Source organism: Ostrea edulis, chromosome 3 (assembly GCF_947568905.1).
Source record: "Ostrea edulis chromosome 3, xbOstEdul1.1, whole genome shotgun sequence".
NCBI lineage: Eukaryota > Metazoa > Mollusca > Bivalvia > Ostreida > Ostreidae > Ostrea > Ostrea edulis.
The window spans coordinates 65,512,280-65,535,524 of NC_079166.1; the positions used below are offsets into that span (position 1 = coordinate 65,512,280).

General features: G+C 34.5%; 2 protein-coding genes across 4 annotated transcripts; both read right to left on the bottom strand.

The window, feature by feature from the left end:
* Positions 1 to 836: 836 nt before the first annotated feature.
* Positions 837 to 20,827, bottom strand: LOC125674216 (uncharacterized). Of its 3 annotated transcripts, none has more exons than XM_056158575.1 (16): positions 20,772 to 20,827; positions 18,987 to 19,201; positions 18,735 to 18,865; positions 18,156 to 18,285; positions 16,257 to 16,325; positions 14,934 to 15,049; positions 11,132 to 11,216; positions 8,339 to 8,593; positions 7,899 to 7,993; positions 6,223 to 6,339; positions 5,914 to 5,974; positions 5,297 to 5,407; positions 5,055 to 5,119; positions 4,895 to 4,966; positions 4,402 to 4,571; positions 837 to 2,172 (listed from the first exon to the last, which is right to left on the bottom strand). In XM_056158575.1, exons 2-16 carry the CDS (start codon positions 19,131 to 19,133, stop codon positions 2,057 to 2,059), a joined length of 1,740 nt encoding a protein of 579 aa, XP_056014550.1. In that variant the 5' UTR covers positions 19,134 to 19,201; positions 20,772 to 20,827; the 3' UTR covers positions 837 to 2,056. The 3 variants fall into 3 exon arrangements, with proteins under 3 accessions (XP_056014550.1, XP_056014549.1, XP_056014551.1); XM_056158574.1 differs by having other exon boundaries at positions 18,987 to 19,231; positions 20,772 to 20,796; XM_056158576.1 differs by lacking the exons at positions 18,987 to 19,201; positions 20,772 to 20,827 and adding an exon at positions 18,515 to 18,608 and having other exon boundaries at positions 18,735 to 18,867.
* Positions 20,828 to 21,794: 967 nt separating this feature from the next.
* LOC130053623 (52 kDa repressor of the inhibitor of the protein kinase-like) lies at positions 21,795 to 22,832 on the bottom strand. The gene has a single exon (XM_056160986.1). The coding sequence runs from the start codon at positions 22,830 to 22,832 to the stop codon at positions 21,795 to 21,797; it is 1,038 nt and encodes a 345-aa protein (XP_056016961.1).
* Between the last annotated feature and the right edge of the window lie 413 nt (positions 22,833 to 23,245).

Below are 23,245 nucleotides of genomic sequence, written 5' to 3' on the forward strand. Positions count from 1 at the left end.
CTCACTGAACCTTTTCTCTTATATTTCTTTTGAAATTGACACTGCTTTCATCATACATTAATCTCTGCGCTGATACGTTTAGTCTGCTTTATTACACAAATGTAAATGAAACAGAATGATCAATTTCTTAAAATAATGAACACTGAATTCAAAGGGGCATTATCTTTAATTTTGTCACCAAAATTGAATTCAATGAAAATTGTTCTATATATTTCAGTAATAACACCAGCATTTAATTATTTCAAATACGTTTTAACCTCAAAACAGGCATTTTGGTGATTAAATAATTACTGTCTTGCAAGACAATAATTCTTCTTTATATACAGTGTATTTCTTTACATTCAAAAGCGGTTATCTAACATAGTTTTATTACGTTTCTCTTGTTTTTGTGCAAAGTAAATGTTTTTATTTTTATTATTCATTAAAAATTGAGGGTCTTGCTTTGTACAACAATATAGATTTCTAGCAAAAATTAAAAACATGAGACACATTTCAAATCAAAAATCTGGACTTATAAATATGGAATTCAGTTATATTTTGGATTTATTGAAATATATTGTGTAACAAAATTTACATAAAACCAAAAATCAGCAAGGTAGCTTGGTAGCAGCATATACCTTCTATTTCAATCAAGTCTTGATTAATTAAAACAGAAATTAATTATAACATGTCTAAGATTGCATATTACAGGGGGAAACCTGAATTTGTGTTTCATTACATTGCTCAATAAAAAGTAGAATTCAAACTTGACATTTCATTTCAAAAATGTGTCAGATTATGAAAGTGCTGGTTATATTTAATGAAGTCCACAGAGGTACACAAAATAAACAACTTGATAGCTTTTTCTTTTACTATAAATGATGCCTCCACATAATATATAAGTTCATGTATTATAGTTATAAAATAGCATGGATAGCTTAAACAATAGCATTGATAACTATTTAATGGCACTGATAGCTATATAATAAGCATTGATAACCTATTTAATAGCACGATAGCTATATAACAAGCATCGATAACTATTTAATAGCACTGATAGCTATATAATAAGCATTGATAACCTATTTAATAGCATGATAGCTATATAACAAGCATCGATAACTATTTAATAGCACTGATAGCTATATAATAAGCATTGAAAACCTATTTAATAGCACGATAGCTATATAACAAACATCGATAACTATTTAATAGTACGATAGCTATATAATAGCACTGATAACTATTTTATAGCACTGATATCTATATAATAGCATTGATAACTATTTAATAGCACTGATAGCTACATGTATATAACAAGCATTGATAACTATTTAATAGCACTGATAGCTATATAATAAGCATTGATAGGAATACGAGCACAAGCAAAATGTTACAACAATGAAATTAATGAAATCATATCAAATAAATGAATTCCTAAATGATATCACATATCACAGAGAAAATGGATATTAAAATGAATCACTGAGATAATCATGAGTCCTGATTAGGCACTGTATGACATATACACTGCCCACCATAAATAAGTATACACTCACAAAAATAAGTTACTTGAGCATGCAAAATATGGTTTACATCAGATTCAGATTTTTCTATGTGAAATACATAACTCATATATAGATAGATAACATTGGGCTTTTAACTTTTTATATCCTTATTTTTTTTTATCAAAATAATTTACTTTCTGAATTTTTGAATTTTCTAAAAAGAGATATCACGCAAACTTTAATTTTGAAACCATTTCAAATTAATCCTTATTTAATACATATCATTGTGTATTTAATATGTACTTTTATAAGATCTTCTGATTTTTCACCTTAAATAAATCAATATTACAAAACAGACTAAGCCAAAATACTGAATGATCATTATTGTTTCACATGTATTGAAGTTGTACCCTTAAATAATTATTTTACTGAGATAAATTGAAAGTTATGCACAGTGAATTCAATTCTTTTTCATTATATCGAATATATTTCATTCCAAAACGTGTATTTTGCTTATGTGTCTCTACTTATTTATGGTGGGTAGTGTATGCTAGGTCTGGACACAGTTCTCAGGTTGCCAGAGTTTCTTTGATGTAGTCATCTACTTGTTGTTCCAGAAAATTCAGTGGCACAGCCCCACATTTCAAAACCACGGAATGAAAATCCCTGACGTCGAAGCGGTCACCTGAAGACAATAAAATCACAAACAGATGTATATTACAGTCATTCTGGTAATGACAATACAGTAAAGAATTTGTCCAAAATGTTTGTAAATATATTGGGTCTTTTACAATCTCTTTCCCACCCCCTACAAATATTAAGAAGAGCAAGATTCACACTACAAAATACACCCTCCAATACATTACATTCAGGAATCGGTCTCCAAAATCCCCCTTCTCATTGTTTCTTTGCTTGTTAAGTCGGAGATATATAATATTCAGGAATGTAGAAATAATCAAACCATTAACATTCACGTAAGGGCTATTCCAGAAATAAATACATGGGGGGGGGGGGGGGGGGGGGGGGGGGGAGGCACCTTTTGTATATACCAAGCACCCATAAAAAAAAATAAAAAAATTACCCTAGGACCCATCATATTAATAAACTCATTTTACAATGACCCATCTAATAAAAAAAAAAAACTAACCAGACCCACCACAAAAATATTTTAAAAAATGAAAACGGTACAAATCTCGCGAGGTTTTCGGGACAAACATTCTAGTCAATGACGCGGTAATGCCTGTGCGACATTGTATCACAGTAGTTCTGAAGAAACGATGTCACATCAACAATCAAAGGCATCTATGGCGGGAATGTTGGAAAGATTGGGAGTCCAAACGATGCTATTATCATGAAATGGGTATGGATATGTTTTTTCCACGAATCGTTCGTCTTCTAATGGAGCCCGCGCCCGGAGGCCTCTATATCACCATCACACTGACTGATAAATATAACGCATCGGTACCCTCGTCTAAATCAACTAAGGTTTGCCTATTTTTATTAGAAAACGGAATACCTATTGGTTTCAAAATATTCCCAAAATCGATGCACTGTAAACTGTAATAATCTACAGAACAGAGTTCGCCGCCATCACGTCCAAAGGGACCCTACTAAACGCGCCTCTAATTTGAAGAGTGCCGTAATGGAAAGTTATGCGCTGCAAAGAGCGACAACTCGAATAGTTCTATGTTACTTCCGATTTTGAAAGCAGCATTTCGAAAGCATGTTTTCAATTTTCCCTCTGACGTTTTGTAACCAACACGACAAGAGCGACAATAAAAATATTCTGAAAACTCAACACCCACGTGGCACAAAATAAAACAATAGAAACTACCCACTACCCATAATAAATATTTTTTTAACAGTCCAACCACGGACCAATTAAAATATGAAAAAATACGACCACCCACACAAAAAAATATTGTTTGCCTTTGACCTTGACCTGGGAGTTTGACTACTTTTGAAAAGCTTTAACCTTAGCTATAATTTTTTAATGACTAGTAATATAACCTTCAAATTTCACATGACTTGTGTATTCCTTTCTTTAGGTACCATAATTACTTTGCTGCCATATGAGGGCATCAGTGTTTCACAAACACATCTTGTTTCTCTAATCATTGGAAACGTGTATCAAATTTGTTGATCCGAGCCTTTAAAGTACTCTTTTTACCAGACCCATATGGTATTGGGACGTATTAGACATGGACACCTCAATTCATTCGAACAAACGTGATTCCCTTTCATTCATATCCAAGAATACTTTATAGGATATTTTACTAAATTTAGACTATTGTGAAATAAAATGTGAAAGGTTTAATACAAGAACAATAAAATTTAACAGTGTCTATGTATTTTGAAATTACATATTTAAAAGTAACAAGAGGTACTGTGAGCAATGCTCACTAAGAATACCCCCCGCTTACCCCAATCTCCCAAAGGGTGTTGTAATAGGTATAAACTACCTCTTTTCTGAGTGTAAAAAAACAAATGGCATGACAAACCGAACCATATTGCTACTTCGATGTCCAGTGCGTGTGACCTTTGACCTTTTGACCCCAAAATCGATAGGGAACATCTTCATCCCATGGGTAGTCCATATGTATGATATGGTGACGGTAGGTGGTAAGGATAACGCTTTAGAGCCCGGAAACCATATTGCTACTTCGATGTCCAGTGCGCTTGACCTTTGACCTTTTGACCCCAAAATCGATAGGGAACATCTTCATCCCATGGGTAGTCCATATATATGATATGGTGACGGTAGGTGGAAAGGATAATGCTTTAGAGCCCGGAAATCATTGCGTCTACAGACGGACGGACGGACGGACAGACAGACGGACAACCCTATTCCAGTATACCCCCCCCACAACTTGTTGCGGGGGGTATAAATATGAAGTTGCACATGTTCTAATACCTAAAGCTTGACTGGCTTTTTGTCTCAACTGTTTCAGCTTGATTTCACCAACTTTGTAGGCACATGCCTGTCCTGGTAAAGTTATGTATCTTTTACATTCAACCTCCATTTCTTTGGTGTGCATGAACGTCTTCTCTTCCATGTACTTCAGAGCCTCCTCGTATGTCCAGCTTGGAAAAGGAAAAGTCAAATTTACATCTATATGTAAATAATAACATTGCCAGAGGATATAATTTCACATTATCCCCTCACAACATTCCTCCAGAGATACATGTATTTAATAACTCCCAACTGCAAATACTTTCTTCCATTTGTTTGTTAGTTGCACTTGCAGGAATAATTTGATACTTGTTTTCATCACAGGTTAAAGGTCATTGTCATAAAAGTATTCAAGGTCACTGGAATGTTTTGTAGATCTGGCGCTATCACTATACATGTTCTATTAAGGTTGATAATAATTGATTAAGATTTTGAACTCAATACATTCACCTACTTAAAAGCATGAATTCCTGTATCCACAACCAATCGAACCGCCCTCATCATCTCCATACAATATCTGCCAAATCTGTCAACAAGCATCAACAGAAGTCAATTGACTACTTAAATGTGTTTACAAAGCTAATTCATATAAGTTTTCCGTAAATGCCACATACAGAGCATAGTTATCCTCATATAATCCGAGTTCTTCTCCGAGGTATTCGCAGTACAGCCCCCAGCCCTGCAATCAACAACACCTGTATATATCTAAAGAAAACTCACAAAGTCAATTATCTTCAGATGGCATGCTAAATTTAGAGTCTTTCATCCTCTTTTGATCACTTTAGTATTGCATCTCTTTAGTGACCTTCATATTTTGCACGTAACCTTGGAAACATACTTCTATGTGTGCACAAACCTCCAAATATGCAGTATACAATGGAAATCTGGAGGGCACCCAGGCATAGTTCAGGTCCTCTTGTGTTGTCCTGAAGCTATGAATATCTTTCATTTCCATCGCAGTCATTCCCTACGTTCATCACAACAACAAAATCTGTCCATTTTGAAATGTTTATGGGTAGCAGTTCAAAAGATGGAATATTTCATTATGATATTGTATATCATATAGATACATGTATGAACAACATTGTACATATATGTATATGAAAATCAATAGTAAAATACATTTCAGATTTTCTTAAAAAAGAAATACTAGCTGTCATTTTCCTGTTGAAAGTTTTTGTTGTAAAAATTAAGGTTTATCAACTTATTTCATTGATATTTGCATTAAAAAACTAGAGATTTAGAGGCTCTGAAAGAAGCAAAATTACATTATTGTCTTCCCATATAAAAAATTATTTCTATAATGCTAGATATTCAACAATACGAAAATCTTTAATTTGATAAAATCATAAACTTCGTTTTAATTTTGTAAATGATTACGGTTAAAGTTCCATTCAAAACTATCCTAATATCACATTTTTACAACAAAGGTTTTCAAAATTAGAGCTTAAATATTGCTTTAAATAATCATACCTGAAAATGATGTCCTGGCTCTCCCTCATGCAAGCATAATGCTGGTAGTTCATATTTAGGACTGTAAAAATATATATTTATTGCTATATTCATGTAACACATACAAGTAATTTTGGATTAAAATGCACAGATAATATAGTATCCCTCCAGTACGGGACTTGTTTGGTATTTTGCATGATCAAGTCCACATCAGAGTGAAAGAATACTCGACTTCATTCAAATGAACCAAGAGTTTATCATTAAACAATCGAGTATCCTTAAAGAGAATGATAAGACGTATATTGTCTATGTTAATGTCATGTGACTTACCTTCCCTCTAGGTTAGTGACCTTTATATAGAACACACCAGGTCTAGTGCCATCCGGAGACCCACAGAAGTAGAAAGCCATGGGGCCATTGCCCATCAGAGATGACTGAGGCTCGATGCTTCACAAGAAAAAATGGATTTTGTTGAGCCAAAGTTTCTGATACAGTTGTACAAGCTACTCTCCTCAAAAATACTTTACATGGAAAAATGCTCTAAACATTGGTTCTTTTAATTTTGATATCACAAGCTTTAGGTGTGGTGTCTCTCAGTTTTATCTTTTGTTAAGTGCTCTGGGCCACTTAGCATTGAAAATCTGTACACATGTAATCATTCCTAATTCTAACATGACTCAAATCAATTTGGACATCGCTTTTAAGGTAACTCCACCCTCATGTGACTTCGCGTTATTATGGGTTTAAAGTAGAAAAACATAATAATTTCCAATTGATATAGCTTAATCTAATGAATAACCAAAGAAAATGTTAATGTTTCCACCTTTTTAAAGATGTCAGACATATATAAACAGTTTTGAATATGTACATGTATATATCTACATCAGAAAACCTCGTATTTTCGTTAAACAGCATTATAAAAATACAAATACAAATACATGTATACATAAAAACTAGTTAAAATGACAACATTTTGATTTGAACAGTTTCAAAAACTGCTGTTTATAAATATATATAAATTAATTGTGGATATCCAGGAATTCATTGTATATTAGACATAAAATGGAGAAAATACCAACATAGAAGTTATTGCCCTTGACAACATTTTTTTCTTCTTTGAAATACATAATTGTTTATTTATAGAATATATAACTTTTTCAGTATCAATAGTTTCCCAGATTTTATATTGTTCCCAGTGAATAAACTTCATACAAAAGATATACTCTAGCATGTACATTTAGTTTAATTAATTAAAGATTTTTCAAAAACCTATGACATCACATGAGGATAGCTCTACCTTAAGATCATATCCAATATAACTGTAATTTTTAAAGATCAGTCCCTACCTACTATTCAAGAAATGAACAACGCTTTTGAGCTGTTCATGGTCAATATGAATGGATTTGGATTTGAGGCAAATTCTGTGAATCGCGCTAGCGATTCAAGAGAATTTGCCTCAAATCCAAATCCGTTCATATTGAGCATGAACAGCTCAAAAGTGCTGTTCATTTCTTATATTTATATTCATTTACTAAATCACCATTTGTTTACATTGCTTGTGTGAGTCAGGAAATATTTTGTTGCATAAAACGAACTCCTAAGATCCACCTACATGTACATGTATGTCAGTCGTATTGTGACGTACATCAACACATAGACACGACGTCACATTTTACCCTGCCTTTTATCAACATTGCACGGTGCACTGTATTTTGGAGTTAGGAGATCACAAGATTGGGATGATAATCAGCATAATTTCACAATCTTAATCCGGGTGTTTGCATTTTTCAAATCATTACGCTCTCTCAGTCGCGTGCTTTAAACTAGTTCATAATCCGTTCATAGTCAAAAATGAACGGATTGTGTCACATGCTGAAATTTGTTGGTTCATAGAGGAAAATGCGATTTGTAATGTAAATATTATATGAACCAAAACTTAGTGATTCTAAAAATATATCAATTAGCATATTATTACTAACATTTACTATGATCATAAACAAACATACCTGAGTTTTGAGCTTGGAAACTCCTTGAATAATAATGGCAACTTGTTTTGAATTTTTTCATAACACACATGCTTGACATATGTCAGAAGCTCTTCCTTTGAAATGGGAAAAATATATAAGTAGTCATCATAAACCAAATTCAACGAGTTGGATATAAATCATATCGAACTGCAAATCATGGGAGATTCTTTTTATCACATTTTAACCCCCACCCTCCCCGCCGTTATTCATTCACATTACAGTACTGTATTGTTTGGAATTTTGCTTCCTGACATCCTGACATTTTGTCAACAAACTAAGTAAAATTGACGTTTGTTTGCGACGTCACAAACGGTGTAGGAAAACATAGTGTGATAATTAAAATTTATGTAATGGGTGATATCCACTGGATAAAAAAGTAAACATGTAATAAAAATCAACATATTCAAACACAAACGTACAGAAGTTTTGAAGTAGAATTCATCCCTCTTGGCAATGGCTTCTTTGAATTTCAATATATCTGATCCAAAGCCCTCTTCCTGGGTGATCTTCTTCATTGCCTCTGTGATTCTCTCTACCTCTGCCTTGCCAAGGTCAAAGACTTCCTTGGGGGTCATCGACAGTGACAGATGAAAGTCTAGACAGGACTGATACAGAGCCTTGCCGTCTGGGAGAGAGGAATGGGCTATACTGGGGCGGGTGTGTTTCAAATAGTCCTAAAATGTCAAGAAAAACCTGTTACTATTTGCTACTGTTTCCCGTTGTGTACATGTATGGGAAATGCCAAATGTGTACAAATGTTTTTTCTACTCAATTTGATATCTAGAACCCTTACAACAATCCCAAACATTAGAATCAGGTTGTTTATGTAGTAGCCACAGATTGAAAGATTGTGTAGGTAGTTACAAATCATTTTAATAAGATGCCTGGATACTAGTAATTCATTTCATTTATCAATGAACAGTAAACACACACAATTGTACAAACTGAATCAAATCAAACAGCTTTTTCATTAAGATATATAATATTACAAAAATAAAATAACTTCCAAGAAATGGTGACATCAGCGAGCATTTACTTTTATTTATCTAATTTTTGGGGGGAGTGTGAACCTGAGAAATCCCTGATTCATTAAAACAACATGTACACAGAATTATCACATAAGGGCTGTTCCAGAAATGATCAAATGGGGGGGTCGGGCGGCAAATGATATTTTTTTGTGTGGGTGGTCGTATTTTTTTATATTTTATTTGGTCCGTGGTTGGACTGTTAAAAAAATATTTATTATGGGTAGTGGGTAGTTTCTATTGTTATGTTCCCCAAACAAAGTTTGGGAACATATTGTTTTTACTCTGTTTCTTCTTCTTCTTATTATTTTTCTCCGGTACTTTTTTGTCCGGTGGTGTTCTCAGAAACTACAAAAGGGATCGATATGAAACTTTCCAGGATGATAGTATAGCGTTTGTAGATGTGCATAGTGATAGTCATTTTGTCTGCACGTGCATGCACGCACGCGCACATGCACTGCAGTTTTGGTACAAAAAATGGAATATCCGAATATTAAAGGGATCGATATGAAACCTAAATAGGATGGTAGTATATCATTTGTAGATATGAAAAATAATAGTGATTTTAATTGCACACGCACACATGCGCGTGCACTACAAAATTTGTACACTAACTTTGGAATCAGTCTAACTTTTTTGTTGTTCATTGAAATGACTTGATATTCATACCATAGGTAGATATTGAGATCCTTAACTGATTTGCATGGTCAAAATTACCAATTTGCACACACATGCACGTGCGCTTCATTTTGATTGGATAATACTAAAACGTTTGTAACTATCTTAATTATGAAGCGAATGAGATGATATTCACAGCATATGTAGACAATATGTGTATCTATATATTGGTGTAACAAAAAATGCCAATGCGCACGCGCATGCGCGTGCAACATTTTTCAAATGTTCAATTTTTAAAGGACGATAACGTTTTAGTTTTTCATCAAATTCTACTGATATTAAGGGTTTAAATGTGTCGTGGTACTCCTTACAAATTGCTGTGGTTAGAATTACTGCTCAGCACGTGCATTCACGTGTGCTGAATTCTGATTGGACGATTTTAAAATCGCTATAACTTTCTTATATTTGGTGGAAACGTTATGAAATTCATACTGTGGGTATATGATACAAATGTCTGTTGAACGACATCAACAAAAATTCGGAATCGTACACGCGTGCGTGTGTATGCACGTGCAATGCTTTATTTCATTTCTTGGTACTGAAATGACCATATTGAACGTACTACATGTAATTAAAGGCTAAATTAAAATGATTTTTTGCTATAGATTCAAAAGGACACCACTTTTTAATTGGGGGAGGTTTGGGGAACATATGTAACGGTCCCCGTTACAATTAGAACTAGTTTTATTTTGTGCCACGTGGGTGTTGAGTTTTCAGAATATTTTTATTGTTGCTCTTGTCGTGTTGGTTACAAAACGTCAGAGGGAAAATTGAAAACGTGCTTTCGAAATCGGAAGTAACATAGAACTATTCGAGTTGTCGCTCTTTGCAGCGCATAACTTTCCATTACGGCACTCTTCAAATTAGAGGCGCGTTTAGTAGGGTCCCTTTGGACGTGATGGCGGCGAACTCTGTTCTGTAGATTATTACAGTTTACAGTGCATCGATTTTGGGAATATTTTGAAACCAATAGGTATTCCGTTTTCTAATAAAAATAGGCAAACCTTAGTTGATTTATACGAGGGTACCGATGAGTTATATTTATCAGTCAGTGTGATGGTGATATAGAGGCCTCCGGGCGCGGGCTCCATTAGAAGACGAACGATTCGTGGAAAAACATATCCATACCCATTTCATGATAATAGCATCGTTTGGACTCCCAATCTTTCCAACATTCCCGCCATAGATGCCTTTGATTGTTGATGTGACATCGTTTCTTCAGAACTACTGTGATACAATGTCGCACAGGCATTACCGCGTCATTGACTGGAATGTTTGTCCCGAAAACCTCCCGAGATTTGTACCGTTTTCATTTTTAAAAATATTTTTGTGGTGGGTCTGGTTAGTTTTTTTTTTAATTAGATGGGTCATTGTAAAATGAGTTTATCAATTTGATGGGTCATGGGGTAATTTTTTTATTATTTTTTTATGGGTGCTTGGTATATACAAAAGGTGCCTCCCGACCCCCCCATGTATTTATTTCTGGAATAGCCCTAATGCATTACATACGTTTTGTATGTACTCAGCCAATTCCTTGAATGCAGGTCTAACGGTGGTCTGGACAACTTCTTTTGCTTCCTGCAAGAGTTTATCACTAAAACACACAAACAAACAAAATTTAAACCTGTCCTTTATATTGTATATGCTATTTGAAATAAAGTATTAAATATCATACTGTGTTATACAGTTCAGAGCTTGTTATAATTTACATGTAGTCACAAAAGAACACAAAAAAACAGAAGTTTGTAAAAGCCAACAATGTATAAATGATGGCTACTTCCTGTATAGCTAGACTATAGCTATAACTCCCTCTACTAAGACATGATTATGCCACCACTTAACTAAACTTAGAAACTCTTGTACTACTCACTTTATTCAATGAAATAAGAAAGCAGTTGCACATAGTACATCATAACCATGAATTGGTTAACTTCTTCAGTAACATCCTCAGTTTAATGGTACATGTACTTGCAAATTCTTAGTAACAAGACATGCCCCCCCCCCCCCCCCCCCCCCCCAGCAATATTGAAAAGGGTCAACTTTAAATTTAGAGTGTCTGTAATAATAGTGAAAAATAAGAGGATAGTACTAGTCAGGTGTAGCCAAAATACTAAGTTTGATCTCTACAAGGCAATGGGTTCCAAAGATAATAAGCAGTTTTGGGTTGTTGTTTTTTACATCCAGAGTGAATTGATTGATGACCTTGTGAGATTCAAAATAAACAAGAGGCCCATGGGCCACATCACTCACCTGAGTCACCTTGACCCTTATCTGAAGACTTTTCATATATATTTGCATGTAAAAACTTAGTCCCTATTGTGGCCCCAACCTACCCCTGGAGGCTATGATTTTTACAAACTTGAACCTGAACTATGTCAGAAATCTTTGATGTAAGTGTCAACTTCTTTGGCCCAATGGTTCTTGAGAAAAAGGTTTTTAAAGATTCTCTCTATATATTTCGAAAACTTTGATCCCCTCTTGTGTCCCCAACCTATCCCCGGAGGCCATGATTTTAACAAACTTGAATCTACACTATGTCTGGAAGCTTTCATGTAAATCTCAGTTCTTCTGGCTCAGTGGTTCTTAAGAAGAAGATTTTTAAAGATTTTCCCAATATATTTCTATGTAAAATTTTGATCCCCTATTGTGGCCCCATCCTACACCTGGGGGCCATGATTTGAACAAACTTGAATCTGCACTATGTCAGGAAGCTTTTATGTAAATGTCAGCTCCTCTAGCCCAGTGGTTCTTAAGAAGAAGATTTTTAAATGACCCTACCTTAATTTGGCATTTTTCTGATTATCTCCCCTTTGAAAGGGACATCGCCCTTCATTTGAACAAACTTGAAAGCCCTTCACCCTAGGATCCTTTTGGTCAAGTTTGTTTGAAATAAACCCAGTGATTCTGGAGAAGATGAAAATGTGAAAAGTTTACAACGCCGACGATACCGACAATGCCGACAGACAACGGATCTTAAAAGCTCACTTAAACTTTAAATAAGCCTTTGACTCAGGTGAGCTAAAAACGAGTCATACATGTAATACCATAAGACATTTTGAACAATGGAGTCATCTACTCTTTAGGAGGTACCACTTGTACCAAGTTTGATGTCTGTCATGCAAAGGGTTCACAAGATATTGAGGCAGACAATATTTTCTTATATACAGAGTACATGTAGTTTGACTCTTGTCCCTGTGACCTTAAAATCAAGAAAGGTCATCTACTTCTTAGGTAAAAGTAGTGTACCTAGTTTGGAATTTGTCAAGCAAAGGGTTTCAAGATATTGAGTGGACAATATCTTACTATGTCCAGTTACAACCTTGACCTTTGACCTCAAAATCAATACGGGACATCTTTATGGGGAACCAATGTACCAAGTCTGAGGTCCGTGTGGCAAAGGCTCCTCAACATATTCCATGTCCAGACTCCAGAGTATAGTGACCCTTGACGTTTGACCTTGTGAACACAAAATTAAGGGTCATCTACTCTTTAGAGGGAACAGTCCCAGTCTACCAAGTCTGATGTCTGTAAAACAAAGGGTTCAGAAGATATTGAGTGGACATCACCTTGTCTACTGACTGACCAACAGGTGCAATTAATTAAGCTCCCTTTTTTATCAAGGGGGGGGGGGGCATAAAAATTATACATGTACATAACATGAATACAGAATCACTCCAGGCTCACTGTGATTGCTCTGAACCATTCAGTTACCTAAATTTATTGCTGACAAAATATATTACAAACAACTGACACATCATTCAATTCTATCAGCAATCCACTCTTATTGTGTGGTGACCAAAACATTTTGTTAGTTGGTTTTACATCCCATGTGCAAATTTTTCACTCATGGGGAGATGTCCCAAGCTTTAAATGAAGTGCCAAAATTTTTATCTTTGCAGGGCACTCAGGGCCATAGCAGTGAGAGTTCTTTATCATGCCAAAAAACTTACTGTGAAACAGAATTTCCATTTTTAAGGTCATATCCACAAATCTTGAAACTTTCACTTTTTATGCCAAGCACTTGGCAAAAGAAGTCATCATCATCATCTACATTAAACATCTTAGAATTGATGTGTCACATAGATCGAGAATCAAGCCCAAGCCTCTCTGATTGTAAAGTGATCACCCTAAATACTATGTTACTGCGCCTTAAAATGATGCACACAGGATTTAATACAGTACATTCCCACTCTCTGCCTGTATGTATTGCAGCAGTGGACCCAACTTCTAATAAATGATGTGGATTTTGTTAAAAATTATGTCAGCCATAAAATTCAGTAAGTTCATAAGTCATAATAACCATGGTGATCCTGAAATGAGTCTAACCTATCGGAATACAATGTTCCAGTCATGGTGATCTTAAGGTATTCAATGTATAATGACCATATTTCATATCTAATAAATGGATGGTGGAATATTTGTAATCATGGTATCATTTTGAAGGGTTCATCAAATAAAAATAATCCACCATAGGAATTTTCAAAATTTTGTTTACTGCTTGATTTATTTCACCTAGAATTTAACATTGAAGTATATGGGAAAAGCATATTTTATTACAATATTTTAAAAACAAATTATATTTTCATACTAATCTCTTGGTAGAAAGTTGCATACACTTTCTTTTTATGAAAATATGAAATAAAATTAATCATTGACCACACACGTTTTTAGAAAATTAGATTTTTCTTAATTTTACAAAGAGCAGACAACTCTTCCAAAAAAAATCTTAAGTGCAAAAAGGTCAGCTTCTAATCATTTACCAGTCATGTGAATTTCATCTGCTTCGCTTTCATCATTATTTAACAATAAACATTTATGTTGATCTAAATCCTTCAAAATTGTTCATTATACATGGAATACCTTAAAATGAGTATAACCTATCAGAATATAATGTTCCAGTCATGGTGATCTTAAAATGAGTATAACCTATCGGAATACAATGTTCCAGTCATGGTGATCTTAAAATGAGTCTAACCTATCAGAATACAATGTTCCAGTCATGGTGATCTTAAAATGAGTCTAACCTATCAGAATACAATGTTCCAGTCATGGTGATCTTAAAATTAGTATAACCTATCGGAATACAATGTTCCAGTCATGGTGATCCTGAAATGAGTATAACCTATCAGAATACAATGTTCCAGTCATGGTGATCCTGAAATGAGTCTAACCTACCAGAATACAATGTTCCAGTCATTTAAATGTATTGTTACCTGAACACAATAATAAACATTATAATTCCCACTTGACACACACCAAACATTTAATTCTCTTAATGACGTCTAGGATACAACAGTAACACCTCACATACCATGTAGAGGGCTCCATAACACCTTCAGGAACTTTTGTGTACGGAGAGAGAAAAGCATCTTTTTCTGGAGTCAGTTCAGCATTGATCATCTCACTTATTTGCCCCGGCACCGCCTCCTTAATACAAAGGCATGATTCCGTGTCAGAATTTATACTGACTAATATACATCGATTTAAAAGCATTAATTTTCCCTTTGTAATATAACTATACACTGCATATCATGAGTAAAATTTCACTTTACATGTGACAAATGCAATAATATACCTGTACACTGTACATGCAAATATATCTATGAATAGAACAGTATACTTATAAATTATTACTACATATATGCATACCTTGTACCTTAAGGAGAAGACTCATGTAAGCATTAATGTCTGGCTGCCTAATCCTTTTATGTATCAAATGCATAATAGAATATTTATAGAATAAAAAAAAAATATGACATATATAACTATGGGTTGAATACAGAAAAATAGCATAATCATAGTGTTTTGTTTGTGTGCTGCTTAAATCCAATATTAAGAGACATTGTTCACCCACACAGGGGCATCACAAGCTGTAGGTAAAGTGCCTACAGAAATTTGACCTAATTGCACTACGTCTGGGGCAGCAACAGTGAGATTTCTTTAGCATGACAATGTCTACTGTAACAAAGAACCTCAGTTTATTAGGTTCAAGACCAATGGCTCTCATTTCTAATTCTAGTTGTTTGTCAAAGGAGCAGCCACTATCTAACATATGTATAACTTTAAACATTCTAGGTCCAATACGACTGTCAGAAATCCACCACTGAACCTCCAAGTTGTGAATTGAGTGCCATTACCCACTAGGCTACAACAACCAGTAATATACACGTTAATAAGGGGTCAGCGACCTGAATAAGCAATAAACCTTCAATGTCCTAACTGGACATGTGTGGTGTTAACCTTCACACACTTCATTTCTTCTTACAGACTGTTTACACTCATCTAGCGACACTCACACCCACGTAGCTGATCAAGACAAGGATGTACGTTTTGTGATAACTTAAGACACCTTTTAAACATACATGGATCATTTGTTTTACTTGACCCAATGACCTAAGAAATCGTTTGCAGAGGCTAAGTGGAACGCTATTCTGAACACTGAAACTTGTAGGCCACTTTATCAGCATTATACAATTGTAGATGGTATAATTTCACTGTTTAAAAATAGCTCATGGCTACATGTATCTGCTTTGTTGAATTTATTTTTGTATTATACTGAATAAATTTGTATGATACTTACCACTGAATAAATTTGTACGATACTTACCACTGAATAAATTTGTACGATACTTACCACTGAATACTGATGGCAAACATAGCCACTCTTCACGCCTTCCTTTAAAATCTGTATACACGTTCTGGCCTACAATAACAATAATCTAATTGCATCTTCAATTTATAAAACTATTTAAAGCAGTGTATACCTTTTAACAACACAATAAAGCTTTTACAACATAACATTTATAGTTCACTAATGGTGGAGTACCAGCCATCTCCACTTTGTCAACATTTTTGGAATTTTTTTTTGCTACATGTATTTATGTGTGGTAGTCAATAGCAAAAGTTTTCTATTTATGTGTGGTAGTCAATAACAAAAGTTTTCTCCAGTGATTAGTTTTCCATGACATACAATATTTACGCCCATGCAATGTTACGAATCATTGTCGAATGTGAGTACCAGTAATCTCCACTTCTTAATGAAGAGAATATCATCTTCAAACATTTTATTTTTTATCAAAATATGATTACATTAACTAGCCCTCCACATCTACATTTTTGTATAGGCATATGTATATGTACATTATTTGTATGTATTTTCATGCTGCCCCTTGAGGGCCCTTGATTAGAAATAAATATAGTTACATGTAGTTATAGGCTACATACACTGTATACACATTCTACAATCAATTCAATCACTTTCACTCTATTCTATTTATCGCTCTATACACAGATAAAGACCCAAACAAAACATACAAAAACACTCAGAAATTCATCAGATCACAGTAGTTTAAGTTTACGCATACCGCTGAATACAAAGTAACAATTGTACGCGTACATAACAACAGCAGCAAGGATCATACACCCAATACGTGTGTTCACATTTGTTTTAGTCAGTCCGATGGGACTGGTTACTTTTCTATTTAAGCATCATTTTGGAAAACATACTTATGAAATTTTATACACACATTTGGCATGCTTTGATCTGTAGAGATTAGAGGAATCCGATTCGTAAATATAAATCCCACATTTAAATGTTACAATATTGTCTGAAGCATATTGAGCTGAATTTTATTTTAATAACATTACTGAAATATGTTTAATTAGTTTTGGAAAACTCTGTTGGACTGGTAAATTTTTCGGCGGACTGGTTGAAATTATACCCCATTAGTCCAGCTGGACTGGTGACATAAAAAGGTTAGCTTCAAGCCCTGATATAATATTAGTTCAGCACGTCAATTCCCTGATTTTATAATTTACAGGTATCATATTTATAGTATGTATTTCCTAATCATCAACATATTATACATATGAAAAGTTAGGCCTTATTAATCAAGACAACTGTCATCTTAATGCTTCACCTTCTAGTAAAGTGTATGTATATTGTAAACAAGATGTGTTTGTGAAGCACAAATGCCCCCGATAATGGCCAATTCCGAAGATGGTCAAGTTTACAAGAACAAATATCTTGGTACCAGTAGAAAGATCTTGTCACAAGAAATGCTCATGTGCAATATGAAAGCTCTAATATTTACCATTTAAAAGTTATGATCAATGTGAATTATCTTAAAAGTAGATCAAATGTCAAGGTCAAAAGATTTAGTACCAACAGAAAGGTTTTGTCATAAGGAATACTCATGTGAAGTATCAAAGCTCTATCACTTACTGTTCAAAAGTTATTAGCAATGTTAAAGTTTTAAAAAGTAGATCAAACTCTCAATGTCAAGGTCACAGGGTAAAAAAAGTTGGTATCCACGGAAAGGTCTTGTCACAAGGAATACTCATGTGAAATATCAAAGCTCTATCTCTTACTGTTCAAAGGTTATTAGCAAGGTTAAAGTTTCAGACAAAATTACAAAATGACAGACAGGACAAAAACAATATGCCACCTGATCTTCCATCTCTGGGGCATAAAAAGAACCCAGATAGGTTGAGATGAGGATACATTTGTATATAAATTATATAATCTACTTACTTTTTTCCCATAATGTTCTATTCTTTTATTCAAATTTTGGAAATCTTCCTCTGTTTTAGTTGGACACATACTAATGACCTTAGGAATATCTGCATGGATACCTTCCATAAAGTTGACTGGAAAATACCAACTGAGAAAACAACAATATATAATTTAAAATTCCACTTTCTCATCATTTTCATACTTCTATAGTTAATATAAAAGTGGTTATTTATGCGTGGGGGAAATTTATACTAGTTACGCAGTCACGTAATAAGGGCATAAATTTTCCCCACATGTATAGTTATAAATATTTGATATAATATATATTATATTCAGTTATTATACATATATTATATATATATATTATATTCAGTTACCGTGTATGTTTCCCCCACATGTGATGTTAAACATGGAACAACGAGTACTTAATCCGCAGCGTAAATAACCCCTTACACAGCATTACATGTAGCACTTTAACATGAATCAAAATAGTGATTTTAATTATAAAGAATCTACGTGTACTGTGGAACTGTCTTCAACATCATCAAATTGCACATGCTAAAGTCATTGCCTGCTATATTTTTATAATACATTTACCCTTTATGCTTTATTCCATCTAAGAATGTTTGTAACTGGTCCTTTACAAGCAGAAGATCATTTCTGGCAGGCTTTGACAGATCCTTTATCTCAATCTCCTTGGTCTTTTTTAGCAGCTTAGACACATCTTTCTATTAATGTCAATAAAAGCAAGCACACTACATGTCAAACATTTCACAAAAATCAGACTGATTTAAACACAGAGATAAGCTTCCTCTTTAGAAATACATGGTCAATGTATTCAACTTTTACCTCAAAACCCAGAAAGGCCTCTGTATCAATATCATCCAATAAATGACAATATCTCTGGTCTCCGTAGTATGAGGCAAACTCAGGGCTTTGCCGCATTCTCCATTCCCAGAATTCATCACAAATAGCCCGTACTTTGTCATCCCCCATCTTACATGTATGAACAAGGAAAAAATGTGTGCGTGGACATGCAAAGAGTGTCTTCCTTGGAATCCTTACTAATTTAATCATTAAAGGCTATCAAAATTCTGATTTAAAGAAAAACATTCATTAATATACTTTATTTTGCTAACAGCAGTCCGACACATGCATTAAACAATAAACATTACGTTAGTTGATGATAATATCAAAAATATATATGATGTAAATAAAATTCAGGGTTGGCAAAAAAGTGGTCAATATGAGTATTGACCGGGCCGGTGGTCAACACTGGTTAAAACCGGTCAATACTGGTCAATACTGGTTGATTGAAAATTGTTTGGTCATTATAGTCTGTGTTGTTGGTTATTTTAAATGTTTCAGTGGCCATTATGGTAAATACTGTAATTCATAACATGCACTATCAGTTTATAATATACTTGCAAGTCATAATATTAAATAAATAATGTAAATGACTCAATTAAATAGGGGAAGATGTAAAAGTTTATTGTAAAAATTAAAAACTGTTTCGTGACCGTATTACTTTGGCACTGACAACAGCATTGCAGTCTTTACATCTTGCTGTGGTCTTGTTGTTGTCCTCAACAATATCATAGAAATTCCAAAATGTTTTGTTGAAGCCATAGATAGTATGATGGGGGAAGTGTTTTCTATTTCTGTTCAAATTCTTTAGTTTATCAAGAACTACCTACTGTTTCAAATCTTCATTTAACTGTTAAATAAATATTTTAGGAGGTGTGTTGGTGATGTTTTCATAACAATAACATGTACACTGCATGGTCCTCTCTGGTCCCAGAGTATGCTAATTAACGACTGTCAACTCTGTTTCCTGTGCTCAGGTACATCTCCTGCTCTGTACATTGCAACACATTGTTTATCTACAGCATCTGTCACCCATCTCATATTAAATCACTGTGTTTATTTAATGTCCAGCTACCTGTTATTCTTAATCTGTCCTGGTACATGTATAAGCAGATCCTATTGCCTAGTTATGCTATATGTGACCCTCTTTTATAGTTCTGAAGATATTATGGTCACAGTTTCAGCAAACCAAATATATTAAACTTATGAAATTACATCTAATTATATAATGAAAATTATTGATAACCAATTGATCCATATATCATAATGAAAAGGCTTAATTTATCTTTGCAAAAAATATACAAAAATAGGAAAATGGACAGTAAATCAATTGACCAGTATTGACCACTTAGGGAGTATTGACCGGGACGGTTAAAACCGGTTACATGTAAAACCGCTGGTTAAAACCGGGGGCGGTTTTAACCGCCCAACCCTGATAAAATTACAAAGCAAAACACAGCATATTGGATGACTTAAACTGAAAGCTTTACATTGTATCATAAAATAAGAGATATTTTCCCTACCAAGAATATAGAGAGGTTTGAACATGGTTCTATAATTTAAAGCAAACATTAGACATGTTAGAAAAATGTAAAATTTATTATTTTCACATCATTGTCACATGGTGTACAATTTTCAAAGAATACACATTCCATTTATCAAAATGTTCGGAGAAACCTCTCAAATATTCAAAACGAAGAAAGATCATGATACTTTTTAATTTCTTACTGAGTGATCTTCTTTAAAAATTTATTAGGTACGTCTTACCTTTTAGCTTTGTGAAAATGAAAGTACGATGCAGGAATAAGGATTTCGATCCCGACCACGTTAGGCTATGTGCACTGAACCACAGGGGCCCGGCTCGTTTGTCAGTTTTGTATCATTTGTTCCCTAATAATAAATCATATACACTCAAGGGTCAAAAGTATTTATGCACTGCTAATTTTCACTATATATTCATTGCAATTTTCATGTTTTGGCAAATGCTACTTTTATTGTTATTTTATAGATCTATATTTTTGCGGGTTGATTTATGAATTACGAGGTAGACTTTTTAAAATGTTAATGTGAAATGTGTAAAATTAATTTCAAATAAAGTTCTTACAACATGATTATCCTAGTGAGTACTAAAAACTGTAACACATGTAGAAAAGATACAGTCATTTAGGGTATTTCGGATACCCGATTTCACCGTGACCGACGTCACCCCGATTTTTGGGAATCGTCGCGGGTTTATTCAGTAACAATTCGCACTAAACATGAAAGAAAAAGAAAATATTGTTGCAGTCACGTCCAGGAAGGTTTATTTTATGTATTCACACAATATTAACAAGTGAAATACTAAAAATAATTTTTTTATGCCGAGACATTGTTATTTTCATCGATGTATTTCGGGTCACGTACGTGCCTTTTAAAAGGTCCATCTTCGTCGAGTTTTTGCTGTGCCGCATGTTGATGTTTACAGTATACATTTTCATTCTTATTTTTGGAAAATGTGTTATCATTAATTATAGATTGTAAAATTGATTAATTACGGTTTTTGGCGCGGATCCAAAAAAAATTTCCAAGGGGGGGGGGGGGGGGTCGAACCTTTCCACAAAATCGAACCCGTGATATAATGTTCAACCCTTTATTTTCCAACTATATTGTATTGATGTTTTCTGGTAGGAAGTGTTATTTAGCTAAAGAGACTTGACTGAAATAATCGTTTTCCTTGCCTGATAAATGATTGTACAATTTCCTTTTGGTCAATTTCTAATGAATGGTGAAGATGCATTAGTGCAAGCCCAGTCAAGCTGTCCTCCTGCGCATGTAACTCTTGATGCGTCTTAGTCCAGAAAAGGATCTTTCGGCCTCACATGTTGTGATAGGTAAAACATATCCAATTTGAAGAGGAATTTTCACGTTCGGAAAAACGTCCCCATCTACAAAGTTGAAAAGATTGAGCAGATTGCAGAGCTTGTCTGAAGTTTCTTTGCTCATGTTAACACAATAACGTCTCCAATCTCTGAGTTCTTTCTCCAAGTCCTTTACAGAAAGACAAGGAAGGTCGCTCCCCCAAAATATTAGTTCTGAGGCAAGTTTGGACAATTCTTCGTGTGAAATATTTGTCATATTGACAGGCAACAAAGAGCATATCGAATATGCCGCCAGATCTTCTTTCTGAAACCTCGTATTTAATTCACTGAGGAAAAAGTCCAGAAATGGAATGGCCACGACAGATCTATAATAGTCTCTTGGATTACTTGTGGAGACATTTTCTCTGTGTTGCTGCTTGGAGCAAACCCTTGGGGTTTTAATCACTATATCAAGGTCGTCTGCAATTTGTTTTGCATCTTCAAAGCAAGACTCCAATTCGGTATCTACCGCTCTACGAATTTCTTTGATCCTATCCACGTGTTCCTCAATTAACTTAGTTGCAGTGAAAATGTCAATATCTCTTTTCTGAAGTTTGAGAGTCAAAGGCTTTATTGTATCTAGGACATACCTTACAAACACAAATGTTATCAACACAGAGAAGGACGTCATCGAGGCCAAAAGCCCCTGAGCGGTCACTTTAGTTTGTCTATCCCAAGACCAGTCTTCACTGGTACTTTCATCAAGGTTTTGATTGAGAATGTGCTGCAGACATTTGATGACGAACTTGTACATAGAGTAGAACACATCAAAGCAGATATGACGCTCAACCCACCTAGTCTTACAGAGTCCAACTAGTTTCGTTCTGGAAAAATCTACAGACCCATCATTTTCTATAATAGTCTCAAGAAACCCTTGTTGTTTAGGGGAACTGTCAAAGAAAATAAACACTGAATTAAGGATATCTGTCATATTCCTCACAAGGGGTAATTTGCAGGCTGAAGCGATGCTCAGATTCAATACATGACTCCGACAGTGTGTGTATAAAACTAATTGGTTTACAGACTTGATTCGCCCCTGACACCCCCGTTTTCCCGATGCCATTGCTGCTGCACCATCATATGCTTGCCCTCGCATGTTCTCAATCAGAATTGCAAGCAAGAGGAGGATTTCAATAAGTTTATCAGCAATTGCTTCCCCAGTAGTTCTGCCTATATTTGCAAAGTCAAGAAATTCCTCCTTAATGATGGCAGGGTGTTCTCTAGTATCTAGAAATCTGAGACACAAGACTAAAACTTCTTTGTTAGCGTACTTGTCAGTTACCTCATCGGCTATGATGGAATAAAACCCCCTCCCTTGTAAACCCTTCAAATTTTTACCTGTGA

What these genes read in the sequence shown, in the direction of transcription:
- LOC125674216 (XM_056158574.1), bottom strand. Translation starts at nt 19,214, where the DNA reads ATGATTAAATTAGTAAGGATTCCAAGGAAGACACTCTTTGCATGTCCA. An exon ending in TTTGCCATCAGTATTCAGTG is followed by an intron (nt 15,050 to 16,256) that starts GTAAGTATCGTA and finishes CTTTGTATTAAG; the next exon opens with GAGGCGGTGCCGGGGCAAAT. An exon ending in TTTCCAAGCTCAAAACTCAG is followed by an intron (nt 6,340 to 7,898) that starts GTATGTTTGTTT and finishes TTTCTTGTGAAG; the next exon opens with CATCGAGCCTCAGTCATCTC.
- LOC130053623 (XM_056160986.1), bottom strand. Translation starts at nt 22,832, where the DNA reads ATGACAGATATCCTTAATTCAGTGTTTATTTTCTTTGACAGTTCCCCT.